The sequence below is a fragment of the Prionailurus viverrinus genome, chromosome C2, assembly GCF_022837055.1.
Source record: "Prionailurus viverrinus isolate Anna chromosome C2, UM_Priviv_1.0, whole genome shotgun sequence".
Classification (NCBI taxonomy): Eukaryota; Metazoa; Chordata; class Mammalia; order Carnivora; family Felidae; genus Prionailurus; species Prionailurus viverrinus.
The window spans coordinates 54,367,980-54,382,219 of NC_062569.1; the positions used below are offsets into that span (position 1 = coordinate 54,367,980).

The window sequence follows — 14,240 nt, forward strand, 5'->3', positions numbered from 1 at the left end:
GAACTAAGAGAAGTCTTCATTTTATTCAGCTCTTATATTTATAATAAAATGTTAAGTGTAAAACTAGTATATTCATGAAAGTTTTCTTTCCCAAGAGGAGACATACAATACAATTTCCAATTTGGGTAGTTCGGATAAAGATTATTACTGAAAGTAGATAAATTAGCTTCATAAAGAAAATTATGGTTTCCATTATGATGAAATCTATCCCACTTGCACTTCAAACAAATCTGTAATATTTAAAATGTTTTTTAAAAAATATCCTTATTAAAGCAGTGACTTACTCCCAGAGCCACACTTCACTTCGCAAAGTCAGTATGAAAATAACAAATATAGCCTTCAGGTTGAATAAGTTTACTATAAAAAGTTTAGCAAAATATGTAATAAGATGTTATTAATTCAAACATTAACAGAAAAATGGACAAAAAAACAAAAGTAGTTTCAGAAGAATTAAATAATGTCTTGCTTTTTATATTGGGAATTTTCATTTATGCTCCATTTCAGTTAAGACACTCAAAAAGATCTTGTTTTTCTGACTTTGTACACTAAGATCACATGACCCTTTTGACATTTTTTAAGAAACCACATGCACCTGGGGTTGTGTTAAATGTCAGACCCTTATCTTTCTGTAAAACAAATTATCTAAATTCTTTCAACCTGTTGAAGGCATTTTAAACCACAGAAGAGGAGACAAAAATGTATTTCGATTGTTTTAAGGAAGTGCATGGTCAAATATACCATGTTTTTCACACTCATACTAAAAAGTAGCCCCTAAAATGTTGTTTTTGTATGTTTTTAAGAATGCTTTGAAACAAACTCTTCACTACTACACTGAAGAATTAGCTATCTTTGCCTTCAATGTAATATAGGTCTACATTGGGTATAAGTAAAGTACTCAGAGCAGAGTCTGATACTATATAAGCACTATCTGTTAGCTACTACTACTAGAAATTACTTTGTAACACAATAAACAACCAGCTGTTTACTGTGTTGTTCACGATAGTAAGAACTCAATGTTTTGGGGTTGCCAAATCATTAAGAATTAGAACACCAAGAATTATTCCTCTTTCATTCTACTTGTAGGGACATATACTAACAATAAATCAAGTGGGATTTATTCCACACAATAGCAACTTTTGGGTAATATATGTCACTGGGTCGGTACAGAGAAAAGTTTAAGTGAATGCATTTGCATCTTTAGTTTCTAGCCTCAGCCACCTCTCCCTTGGGGATTGCAACTTCCCCTATAGCTTCATCTTTCACCTTTCCGTAACTGACTCTCACTTTAATATTTCAGCCTTTACCTCTGAGCTCTAACACAATATTTCCACTTGCCCTGAAGACTTCAAACTCTACATATTCAAAACTATCATCCTTCCACACTAACCCCTCATTTATTCTTCTGTCTGAATTTTTTCCCTTTTACAAGATACCCATTCCTCTCAGCCACTAAGAACTATTCACTTTTTTCAACTACTATCATCGCTGCCTCTGTTCAAGCCTTATTGCACACTAGCATAGAACATTCTAATAACCTCCGTACTGGTCACCCCAATTTATTTTATTTTTTGGTTATTATTATTTTTAATTTTTCTGAATGTAGTTGACACAGTGTTACATTAGTTTCAGGTGTACAACACAGTGATTCAATTTCTCTATATGTTATGCTATGTTCACCACAAGCATAGCTGCCATTTGTCACCAAACAACGCTATTACAATATCGTTGACTATATTCCCTATATTGTGCCTTTTATTCCTGTGACTTATTCACTCCATAACGGGAAGCCTATTATCTCCCACTCCCCTTCCCCCATTTTTCCCATCCCCTCACCCCCTTCCCTCTAGCAACCAACTTAGCATAATACCCTTTAGGTCCACCCATGTTGTCTGAAATGACAAGACTTCACCTTTTTTATGGCTGTGTAATATTCCATTGTACATATATACCACATTTTCCTTATCCATTCATCTATCAATGGACGCTTAGGTTGCTTCTGTATCTTGGCTATTATAAATGATGCTGCACAGGGGAGCATATATCTTTCTGAATTAGTGTTTTTGTTTTCCTTGGGTAAATACCCAGTAGTTGAACTACTGCATCACATGGTATTTCTATTTTTTAATTATTTTTAATTTTTTTAATGTTTTATTTATTTTTGAGAGAGAGAGAGAGTGTGTGTGTGTGTGTGTGTGTGTGTGTGTGTGTGTGTTTGAGTGGGGGAGGGGCAGAGAGAGAGAGGGAGACACAGAATCCAAAGCAGGCTCCAGGCTCCGAGCTGTCAGCACAGAGCCTGACGCGGGGCTCGAACCCATGAACGGCGAGATCATGACCTCAGCTGAAGTTGAACACCCAAGCAACTGAGCCACCCAGGTGCCCTTATTATTATTTTTTATTCTAGAGAAAGAGAGCAAGAACGGAGGAGAGTGACAGAGCAAGGACTTGGGGTGGGGTGGGGGGAGAGAGCCAGCCAGGTGTCCCTATTTCTATTTTTAAGAGGAACCTCCATACTGCTTCCCACAGTGGCTATACTAACTTACATTCCCACCAATAGTGCATGAGGATTTCTTGTTCCTTACATCCTCACCAACACTTGTTGTTTCTTTTCTTTTTTATTTTAGCCATTCTGACAGATGTAAGGTGATATCCCATTGTGGCTTTGAATTGCATTTCCCTAATGGACAGTGATGGGAAGCATCTTTTCATGTGTCTCTTGCTGGCCACCCCATTTAATCTCTATTTCCTCTCATTTATCCTACATATTACCGCTAAGGTTATGTTCCTAACAGATAGTCTTTATCTCTTATTCTTTTGCTTATTTTTTTAAGGTTTTGTATTCTGATAGAATAAGATCAAAACTGCTTCATTTAGCATCCAAGACCATCAATGTCTTGGTCCCTCTAGCAACACTATCCCTCATACAGCCTACCCCTGGCCCAAGGGGTCTGTTCACATTCACCTGACTTCCATGCTTTATGCTATTCTGCCTCTATACCTTTGATCATCTAACTTCCTCCACAGCCCCACTCCATTGCCATTTTTTTTTTCTGTTTCGATAGCTTTATCGGAACATGGTGGTAACACAGAACATGGATTTGGGGACCCATCACAGACACTCCTCCTCTAGACAGCAAGTGCCTCACGTCTGTAGCCAGCAGAGGCTCTAGGAAGCCTCCAGAAGGGTGGGGGCAGCTCAGAGACAGACCCGAAGGAGGCCCCTGCAGTGGCAGGTGGTATGTGGGCATGATGGGTTGGAGCCCTGACCAGCTGAGACCGTGATCAGCCAGACCAGTCTTATGGCTCCAACTACTTGGCCATGACTTAGAGATCCACCTGCCTTAGACTCCCAAGAAAACTTGAGGAGGGGATCCTGGGGCTTCCAGATGGAATCCAGACAAGAAATTGAGCATCTCTGAGGGCCACTAGGGCAAATCAGCCCCACTCCATTGCCAACAAGCCCATTTACTTCCCTAATTTATTCATCCTTCAAAGCCCAATCAAAATATATTCTAGAGGCGCCTGTGTGACTCAGTCAGTTAAGTGTCCAACTCTTGATAGCTCAGGTCTTGATCTCAGAGTTGTGAGTTCAAGCTCTGCATTGGGTTCCACACTTAACGTGAAGCCTACTTTTAAAAAAGCGGAGGGGCACCTGGGTGGCTCAGTTGGTTAAGCGTCCCACACTTGGTTTCTGCTCAGGTCATGATCTCACAGTTTGTGAGTTTGAGCCCCACGTTGGGCTCCACACTGACAGCGTGGAGCCTGCTTGGGATTCTCTCCCTCCCTCTCTGTCTGCCCCTCCCCTGCTTGCTCACTCTCTCTCTCTCTCTCTCTCTCTCTCTCTCTCTCTCTCAAAATAAAAAAAACTAAACATTGGAAAAAAATGTTTTTTAAGATATTCCAGGAATATTTGCCAGGAAGCCTTTCGGATACTTTCTTTCCTCCCCAAAGCATTCATCTCTGTCTTCCTGTCCTCTCACAGCATCCCGCATTGTGTAACAGTTATTTATATTTCCAGTTTACCTCCTATACTAAATTCATTGTCGATAGATTCCATTTTTGTCATTCCATTCTTCCATTTGAATATAATATAGGAGGAATGTCCTCAAAGGTGTGCAGTATTACTCTATTCCAATTTTAGCCTATAATTAAAATGTACAATGTAACACAAGATATGGTTTAATTATAATTATCATTGGCCCATACATTATTTTTCTCTAATAAGGAAAAATGACTCCTCATAGGTACCAGTAAGAATTGTTTCTAAACTAAGTCAAATTTTTCAAAAAAAAAAAACCTTTAGAATTAATGCTTTTTCTGTATTAGAGAAAAAGGTGATGACTACGACTTTTTCTATGGGTACATCTGGCTCCAGTCATTAAGAAATGAATTCAGAATTTTTTCTATGCATCAAAAATAAATACAATTAACATAAACATGTAGTAAAAATCACAAAGATGCTTTCAACATTGTTTGCTGAATTCCAAGTTTTATGATAACTCAGGTTTGTGTTATTTCATTTTCGTACCAAAATTTCCAGTTTTTATCCTAAAAGGAGGCTGGAGTCCCTGACCCCACCTACTATGGCCTCCTTACTCGTGCCTTCAGCATCCAGCTCTCAGTAGTTCATAGTTCAGGTTTATAATCACCCTCAAAACTTGTAATCTCTAATAAATCAAATATACCTTATAAGTAACCTGATATTTTTCCTTCAATGTTGTTATAACTTAATTTTTCCAATGATTTTTCCCAGAGATAAAATGGGAAAAGTCTATGCCTTATTAGGAAAGTGTGGGTGGCACCAATGATCAAAAACTCAAAAATTAGATGCATAGTTCTACAGTAAATCTGTAATTCTTAATCTAAAAAAAAGATATGATTATTCAGTTGAAGTACCAATAAGTTAACTAAAATAAGAAAATCTATATAATTTATTTTTGCTAATTAATCTCATAATTAATATAAACCTTGAGTGAGGAAAATAAATAAGATTCAAATAAGATAAAAATGATCAGCCCTTTCACAGCCATTTGATGTTAAGAAAATTATAGCTGGGGCACCTGGGTGGCTCATTAAGCGTCCGACTTCGGCTCAGGTCATGATCTCACAGTCTGTGGGTTCAAGCCCCATATCGGGCTCTGTGCTGACAGCTCGGAGCCTGGAGCCTGCTTCAGATTCTTTATCTCCCGTCTCTCTCTGCCCCTCCCCTGCTCATGCTCTGTCTCTCTCTGTCTCAAAAATAAATGAAAATATTTAAAGAAAGAAAGAAAGAAAGAAAGAAAGAAAAGAAAGAAAATTATAGCTATTTGGAATGTCAATGGAAAATATATTACTATATACTATAGTATATATATATATAGTTTTTATATATAGTATATATATATTTTTTATATATAGTATATATAAATATATAGTATATATATAGTATATATATAGTATATATATATTTTTATATATATAGTATATATAGTATATATATATTTTATATATAGTATATATATATACTATATATAAAATACTATACTATACACTATTTATATGAATATATAATAAATACTATATTATATGACCTAAGCAGTATTTTAGCTTTCAAGAGAATCTATTTACCCATCTATTTGGAGGAAGAAAAAAAAAGGAGTACTACCCATCCCTCTCTAAAATAAATATCATACACAAAAACTAACTCAAAATGGATCATAGACCTAAATGTAAACACAAAAACTATAAAACTCTTAGAAGAAAATATAGATGTAAATCTTCATGAATTCAAGACAGAAGACCAAATTTGTATGTGAAATGTCCTGATTTTAATATCGATCCTGTACCATTCTAGTGTGCCAGATTCAGCCCATAGACCACCTGTTTGTGACTTCAGATTTATAAAACGCCCTTAATTTATAAACATATTATGCTTCCAAATTGCCATTGCAAATTTGGGAACTCTGAATATATTTCTCCATAAAAGTAAAATAAGAGGCAATTTGGTTTCCAGACCCATTACACAGGTAAACCATCGTACCGAACTAATAATACTATGTCAACTATCCTCCATGATTAACATTGTTTATATCAAAAAACACATTCTAACTTTCAACTTTAGACTTCAGAAAGTCCAAAATGGTAAATGCAAGGGCAGTAGAAGGGCAGGAGATGATTGGGAAGAATTTAAGAAAACAAATAAGTAACCTTACAGGGCTACTAGTGAAGAAGGGTCTTAGACAAGGATTCCAGTTGCTATAATGGGTACTGAAAGAAACTTCTGGAATTTCTCTAAAGATCTGTGGCTTCTGTAAACAACAAATTTTTTTTTCTTTTTTCTTTTTTTTTTTATTTTTGGGACAGAGAGAGACAGAGCATGAACAGGGGAGGGGCAGAGAGAGAGGGAGACACAGAATCGGAAACAGGCTGCAGGCTCTGGGCCATCAGCCCAGAGCCTGACGCGGGGCTCGAACTCACGGACCGCGAGATCGTGACCTGGCTGAAGTCGGACGCTTAACCTACTGCGCCACCCAGGCGCCCCTGTAAACAACAAATTTAATAAAAGAGAAAAGAAAGGAAAAAAGGACGTGTCTCAGCAGCAGCAACAGCTGAAAAGAACCATAGCCCCAGCTCCAAGGGGGCAATAATTTCTAGAAGAATTTTGTCAGTTGCTTATAAGTCAGACATCATATAGTGAGAATGCCAAATAATTAGCCCTAACAAAAATTATAAAGCCAAAAATAAATCCCCATTCTTACTAAAAAATCTAAATAAAATTTATTTTCTAGAGGTACATTTTATTGCTAAAGTAAGAATGGATTGACATTTTTTCCTAACTAAAATTCACCCATATATGTTTCTATGAACTCATAATTTTCTATTCATGGATAAATATTCTATTTGGAGATTATCTGTAGCAAATATTTAACCTCAGGAGATAACCATTACCTAGTATTTATGATTACCTAAATAACTACTACCTATTATTTATGGTGGCCCTTTGCTAAAATTTGGTTAATGTGCAGCTAAGGAAATGTAACTATTTTAACACTATTCTAAGAGTACACATGACTTAAAAAATTAAATCTGGAAATTTTTGGAAGTCTTAACTGGAGATACCTCACAATATGACTTTATCATATAATTCTAAAGAATTATTTACAACCTGTCTCTAAAGATCAGCTGATATGTGTTCAGATCAACATTAAAACTGCTTTACTATTACTAGATAAAATCTAATTAGGAAAATAAATCTGCTACATATGCGCGCGCGCGCGCGCGCGCGCGCACACACACACACACACACACGCACGCACACACAAAATCCCAACGGGAATGACCACTGGATTGATTTTATGGGCACTTCTTTCCAATTAACATAGAAAACTAAGATGTTGCTCTAAGTACTTGTAGTTTACCAAGTTTTGAATCTTCAAGGTATCTGCTCCCTTCCATGAGTAGACACCAAATGTAGAATACAATTTAGAAAGGATGATAATATTATGAGCTTATTAGGACTTTTTAAGTACGGAGATACTTTCAATGTTTTCTATTACTATTACTTACTTAAATAGACACCCAATCCTATTCCAGGTAGTATATGCTCATAAGGCCTCAGAATTATTTTTAAAAGAATCATTAGCCTTTAACTGCATTTATATAGATTGACTAAAAAAGCTAGGGCACCAGGGTGGTTCAGTCGGTTAAGCGTCCGACTTCAGCTCAGGTCATGACCTCAGGGTCCATGAGTTCAAGCCCTGGAGCCTGCCTCTGGATTCTTTGTCTCCCTCTCTCTCTGCCCCTCCCCCACTCGTGCTTTATCTCACTCTCTCTCCCTCTCTCAAAAATAAGTAAACATTAAAAAAAATTTTTTTAAAGAAAAGAAAAAGCCCTTGAGTGTTTCTTCTATTTCTTGGCTCAAATAATACAGTTATCATGGCCTATCAGGCAACATGGAAAATAAGAGGAAACAGTGTAAACAGAAATAAGAGATTTCAGGTTTTGAACCCAACCTAAATCTGTCTTAAGAACTATAATAGTCTGTTTTTAAAAGAAACTGTTAAGACATCTTAATTGATTATTATATGTACCTTGCTGAGCTAAAGTTGATCTTAGCATCCCAGTCTTTGACCAGATTTTTATTTGTCCATCTTCTCCAGCTATAAAGAGAGAATAATAATTGATATTTTCATCTATATAAAACAAATTTAAACATTAAATGTGCATATAAAAATCAATATATCATATTAACACATATTTAAAATTCGGATACAATTTACTCATTAAATGACAGTGCTTCATAACTATAAAATTTATTTTTTTAAAAATTTTTTTTCAACGTTTTTTATTTATTTTTGGGACAGAGAGAGACAGAGCATGAACGGGGGAGGGGCAGAGAGAGAGGGAGACACAGAATCGGAAACAGCCTCCAGGCTCTGAGCCATCAGCCCAGAGCCCGACGCGGGGCTTGAACTCACGGACCGCGAGATCGTGACCTGGCTGAAATCGGATGCTTAACCGACTGCGCCACCCAGGCGCCCCCATAACTATAAAATTTAATTGAAGTTACTCTGAAACAATTTTATCAGAGTAAGCCCAACTTCCATGCCCAAAATTTTTATTTTTTTTCCTTTAATCTTAGAAGACTTATGAAAATATTATTCAAATAATACTTTCATTTTCACTGAAGTCTCCACCCTACAATTCTAAGAAAAGTGCCTTCAGTGCAAAAGAAGAGTTGCAGGCAAATTCCAGTGAAGTGGGGACAGAATGGAGTGAAGTAGTAGCCTTCTCTTTTGAACAGCTTGCCTAAAAGAAAAAAGAGGAAGTTGTATCTAGAGAGAATTACTTGTTAAAGGCAGGATTATTTCATTATTCTCATTTTCAAGATGGAAAATATCTGAATACATTTATATGCTGAAAAAGAAACCCCTGGAAAAGGACAAGTTGAAAAAATAGGCAAGAGAAGGAACAACTCACTGAAAAAAGTCCTAAAAGAAAGCCCAGGGAATAGGTCGGTGGTTTTACTATGTATTCACAAACTCTTTGTTATTCCTCCTTTTAATAGGTGGAGCTTAATTTCTCTCTTCTTCACAGTGAGCTATACTTAGTGACTTTCTTCTCATAGAATGTGGTAGAAATGATAGAGAATGACTTCCCAGGGTGGTTCAAAAAATATATTGTGTCTTCCATCTTGCTCTCTCTTGGATCACTCACTTATGAAGCCTGCTGTCATGTTGTTACAACACTCAAGCAGCCCTACGGAGAAGACCGTGTGGCGAGGAAGTAAGGCCTGCTGCCAACAGTCAGAGAGGAACTAAGGCCTCTTGCCAAGAGCATGTGAGTGAGCCATCTTGGAAGCAGCCCCAATCAAGCCTTCACATTATTAAAGCCCTATCCAACAACATGAGTCTGAGACAGAACTACCCAACCAAATTAAATCTTCCTTGTCCCACAGAAATTGTAAGATACTACATGTTTACTGTCTTAAGCCATTACCTTTTGGGGTAATTTGTTAGGCGACAATAGATAACTAATACCATAGACAAAGATGAGAATACTTGCAGTAAAGCAGAAGATGGGAGAGAGATGGAATGGGGGTAAAGGTCAGTTCAATAAGAATATTTTGAGTTTTAAAATTTTAAAGAATTACAACTTTTATTTATCTCATAACTGACCATTTCAAAAGTCTTGACAGAATATTCTCCATAAATCATATATTATTAATATGACATTCTGAATTATAACATTATCTAGCAGGTTAGTTCAATGCTTTGCCAATTATCTGCTCTTAAACAATGAAAGACACTATTACTAAAGAAAATATGATTCAAAGAAAATTTTCCTTTAAAAAATTCGTTTAAAATGTCATTTTTGCAGACAACTTACCTGTAACTAATGCTGTTCCTTCATAATTCCATCTTCCTGCAAGAACTGCTCCACAGTGAGCTTCTACACTTTTTTCCACTCTTCCTAACTTAGAAATCAGATGAAATTTACCTAAAAGAAATTATACTTGAGAAATCTATTTGGATTTTCTCAATCAGCAAATATCTGTTGAGTACCTACTGCTAGATTAGCATAGTGCTAGGCACCGGACACATAAAGACAAATAATATTCCTACTCAAATACTTGTTCCTACTGTCTTTTTTTAATGTTTATTTATTTATTTTTGAGAGAGAGAGAGAGAGAGAGAGAGAGAGGCAGAGAGAGAGGGAGACAAAGAACCCCAAGCAGGTTCCGCACTGTCAGCACAGAGCTCTATGAGACTCGAACTCATGAATTACAAGATCATGACCTTAAGCCAAAATCAAGAGTCCGACTCTTAACCGACTGAACCACCCAGGCACCCCAATTGTTCCTACTTTCAAGGAACAAACAAATCTATTGGTAAACAAGCCTGAAAACAAAATTAGAAAATCTTGAAACAAGTGGTGTAATAGAAATATGTACATGATGCTATTATGATAGATTAGAGGGACAAGAAAACTTCACTGGGATATGGCCAAAGGGGGCCAAGAGAAATGTCAAGAAAGCCTTCTAATTCATCAGGGTTTTGCAGTCTTTGTTGTTGTTGTTGTCATTGTTGTTGTTTGCAAGATACCAAAAAGCTGGTAAAGGTGTAGAGGACAGGAACCAGGACAGTTAAATGGTGTTAAACAATAAACTGAGGCATAACAAAAAATTTTAAGAGTTTATTCGAGCAAAAATCTATTCTAATTGGGCAGCACTTAAACCAAAAGTGGTTAAGAGTATTTCACCAACAGGAGATCAGGGAAAGACTTTTATAAGGAAAAGGTAGAAGCAAAGTACAGAAATTATTGATTGGCTATAGCCTAAGGCCTAGTTGGCTGTTTATGACTGGTTGTGCTTTGGTTTCAATTTCAAAACTTTAAAGTGTTTACAGACAGATTTTGGTTGGCTCAGGCCAGCCAAAGGCATTAGGGCCATCTCTGTTTAATGGTCTTGTTGTTAACTAATTTAATAATTGATAATTCCAAATTTCAAAATACTTGCTTTATATGATTTTACACTGTGCCAGGCACTAGGTAGACAAAAAGGAGCAGGCTACTTGGTTGCTGTCCTCAAAAACTTCACACATATACAGGCAAAAAGTAAAAACTGACAACTTTAAAGGACATAAGCAAACTATCTAAGAGATGTCAAGGGGATACATCAACTGTACAAATAACTACTACCGAAAGCTGAGAAAAGATCAGTGTGGTTTTGAATAATCATGAAATCTAGTAATACATAGCTCATAATAATATAATTAAGTACAGTGAAATTAGAAACTTCCCCCAAATCAAAAAATATATTTTTCACAAAGAATCAATGTGGCTATCTAATCAAATTTTGCTTGCAAAAATTTATTTTGTTTGAATTTACTTTTAGTTTAAGGCTTTTCAAGAATCTGGCTTAATATTAACAATTCATTAAAAATATATCTAAGCTGCATAAGATGTGTTTAAAACATTTCTCTGGAAAAGTCTCATACAGATGACTTTGAAACATTTAACACCTAGCACCCTGTGGTTATTTCACTAACCACATACCCATTCTTACCAACAAAGTCATTCCCTCTTTTTTACACACAGTGCACATTATTTGCAGTTCTGTTGCAGTTTTTATTGGGCTGTGATTCATATCAGGGCAGAAGGCCATATTTTAGTGATATTTTTATTTGCAATAAAACATTTACATAATCAGCATTTGTTAAGCTTAACTAATTCAGTAACCATCTCCTAACTTAAAAAAAAAAAAAAGACTGGCATCTTTTTTTTGTCATTCCATCCGATAGCTTTCTTTTCTCATCATTCATTTTCTAGGACCTTAACAATAAGCTACCGTTTTCCTTCATCTAACTATCCACTAGCAGCATCTACTTTTCCCTATACATTTTTCAATGTAATAAAAATACTTTGAATTCAACTATCATTATTCTCTTCATGAACTAACTCAAAATTATATGGGATTTACTTTTTAATGCATTGCTTTACAGAGAATATGCAAGGGGGGAAAGCCTCAAAAGAGGAAAACTGTAAAGATGACAAAGTGGAAAGCTACTTCTGTGGCCATTGTTTACTTTACCCAGGTCTGTTCTCACTAAAAGTTAGCTTACTGCCTAGCACAGAATATCCACATACTAAACAACTGTTGCATATAATGAATGAATCCATCACCAAAGAGATTAACCAAATAACTCTTAAACCAGAAATGAAGGATCCAGAAATTTCCTTTCAATCCATTCCATGTTTGAAAAATTTTATGTATTTAGATTGTTGATATTTTTTAAAGTTTGTTTATTTATTTATTTATTTTGAGAGAGGGGAAAGGAGGGGCAGAGAGAGAGAGACAGGGAGAGAGAGAATCCCAAGCAGACCTGAACCAATATCAAGAGTCAGATGCTTAACCAACTGAACCATCCAGGTACCCTCGTTGATATTTCTTATCCTAAAATACCTAATATGGACTTTCTGACAAGTGCTAAAAATTATTCTTGCTTCCTATGACCTTACAGAAGACGTACACTGGGACAACTAGGGTCAGCTCTTTGCATAGATTTGGCGCTCAATAAACCTTTGGCCTTAATATTTTGTCTGGTTACAAATTGCTTGAATAGCATACCCAGAATAAAGCATAAATATAAAATTACATATATAAAATATTTTTATTTTTTTTAATTTAAAAAAAATGTTTAAGTAGGCTCCATGCCCAACATGGGGCTTGAACCCAGGACCCTGAGATCAAGAGTGACAAGCTCTACTCATTGGGCCAGCCAGATGCACCCACATATTAAATACTGTATTTTTAAACTCCTGATTATCCATTTAACTATTTTGGTTCTGCTCTCTAACTTTTCTATAATCTTTTTAAAATGCAAGACCAAACTAGAGATCAATTTATTCCCAATTATTTACTAGGGGTAGGGTTGAGAAGAGAGTATAATCAATATGATTCATTTACTGATTTATTGAACAACAAATGGATTTGGATAACAAACTTGGATATTTATATCCTGAGGTATAAAATTAACCTTTTGTTCATTAAATAAAAAATAAACTTTTTAAAAAGAAGGAAATGTTATAAAAGAGAAAAAGAACAGAGGAAACATTAAAATTATATAAAACACATTTCTTAAAGTTAGAAATGCCTTAGGAAATGTCCATGGAAACATGAGAGAGCTTGGAATAGGGTGTTAGGAAAAAGGACACATGAGCACTTTTGCAGACTGCTTAATAGAAGAAATGATTTGGCAGACGGTTGCAAAAAGCCACAGAGATCTGTAACCAACCACCAACTTATGATAAAAAGAAATGAACACACAAATTCTTTTTCAAGTGAGATTTTTAAATGGACAAATTAACTAGTAAAAAAATATGGGAATTACTTCAAGATACCTAATACAATGTATTAAAAAATCATCTTTTGTTGGGGGGTCTGAGTGGCTCAGTTGGTTAAACATCTGACTTCTCTATTTCTGCTCAGGTCATGATCTCACAGTTCGTGAGTTCAAGTCCCACATCAGGCTCTGCACTCACAGTGCAGAACCTGCTTGGTGTTCTCTCCCTCCCTCTCTCTGCCTCTCCCCCGCTCATGCTCGCTCTCATTCGCTCTCTCTCTCTCTCTCTCCCTCCCTCTCAAAATAAATTAATTAAAAACTTTTAAAATATTTTAAAAATAAGAAAAAAATTATCCTTCTGTAAATATAATTTAAGAAGTGTTTAACAGCTTTACAAAAGATTTTATACCAGAATTCCTTTACATGGCAGCTCCCCAAATCTATTTTACATAATTCAATTATTTTTAAATGTAAATCTTTTAACACATTGTTATAGAAATAGATCTTCTAAAAAGTAGTATACAGCTGCATGAAATATTCAAAAAGAAGTAGTAATGTTGGGAGAGAATTACTGGTAAGATAAAACGCTTGGCAAAAGCCTGCCTTCTGTATTTCAGGACCTGCTGGCGAATTTCAGGGATCTCTTTTGGAATGTTACCACTACAAAGAAGAGAGAGAGGCTGAGGGGGAGGGAACACTGAAAGAGTGAAGAGCAAACTCAAAAACACTACCTTCTCTGCCAACATTGGGGGAGAAAGTTGGTGGCAACTAGAAAAGAGAATCTCCTGAGCAATAAATTAAATTTTGAAAAAAAGAATTTTTTTAAGAACTGGGTTAACATCATACAAAATGAAAAAGTCCTAGAGATCTGCTGTACAGTATTGTGCTTATAGTTAACAATACCACACTGTATATTTAAAA

At 35.8% G+C, this 14,240-nt stretch overlaps 1 protein-coding gene across 4 annotated transcripts in view; it reads right to left on the reverse strand.

The window, feature by feature from the left end:
• The window catches only part of IFT80 (intraflagellar transport 80), a 133,090-nt gene that overhangs the window by 95,763 nt on the left and 23,087 nt on the right, over positions 1 to 14,240 (reverse strand). For 3 of the 4 annotated variants that reach the window (XM_047875757.1, XM_047875760.1, XM_047875758.1), the window contains exons 4-5: positions 9,865 to 9,975; positions 8,067 to 8,135 (exon numbers count right to left, since the gene is read on the reverse strand). The exons of the other annotated variant lie outside the window; for it this stretch is intronic. In XM_047875757.1, coding sequence (XP_047731713.1) covers positions 8,067 to 8,135; positions 9,865 to 9,975 — 180 coding nt within the window. The remainder of the gene's footprint in view (positions 1 to 8,066; positions 8,136 to 9,864; positions 9,976 to 14,240) is intronic. 4 annotated transcript variants of the gene reach the window in all.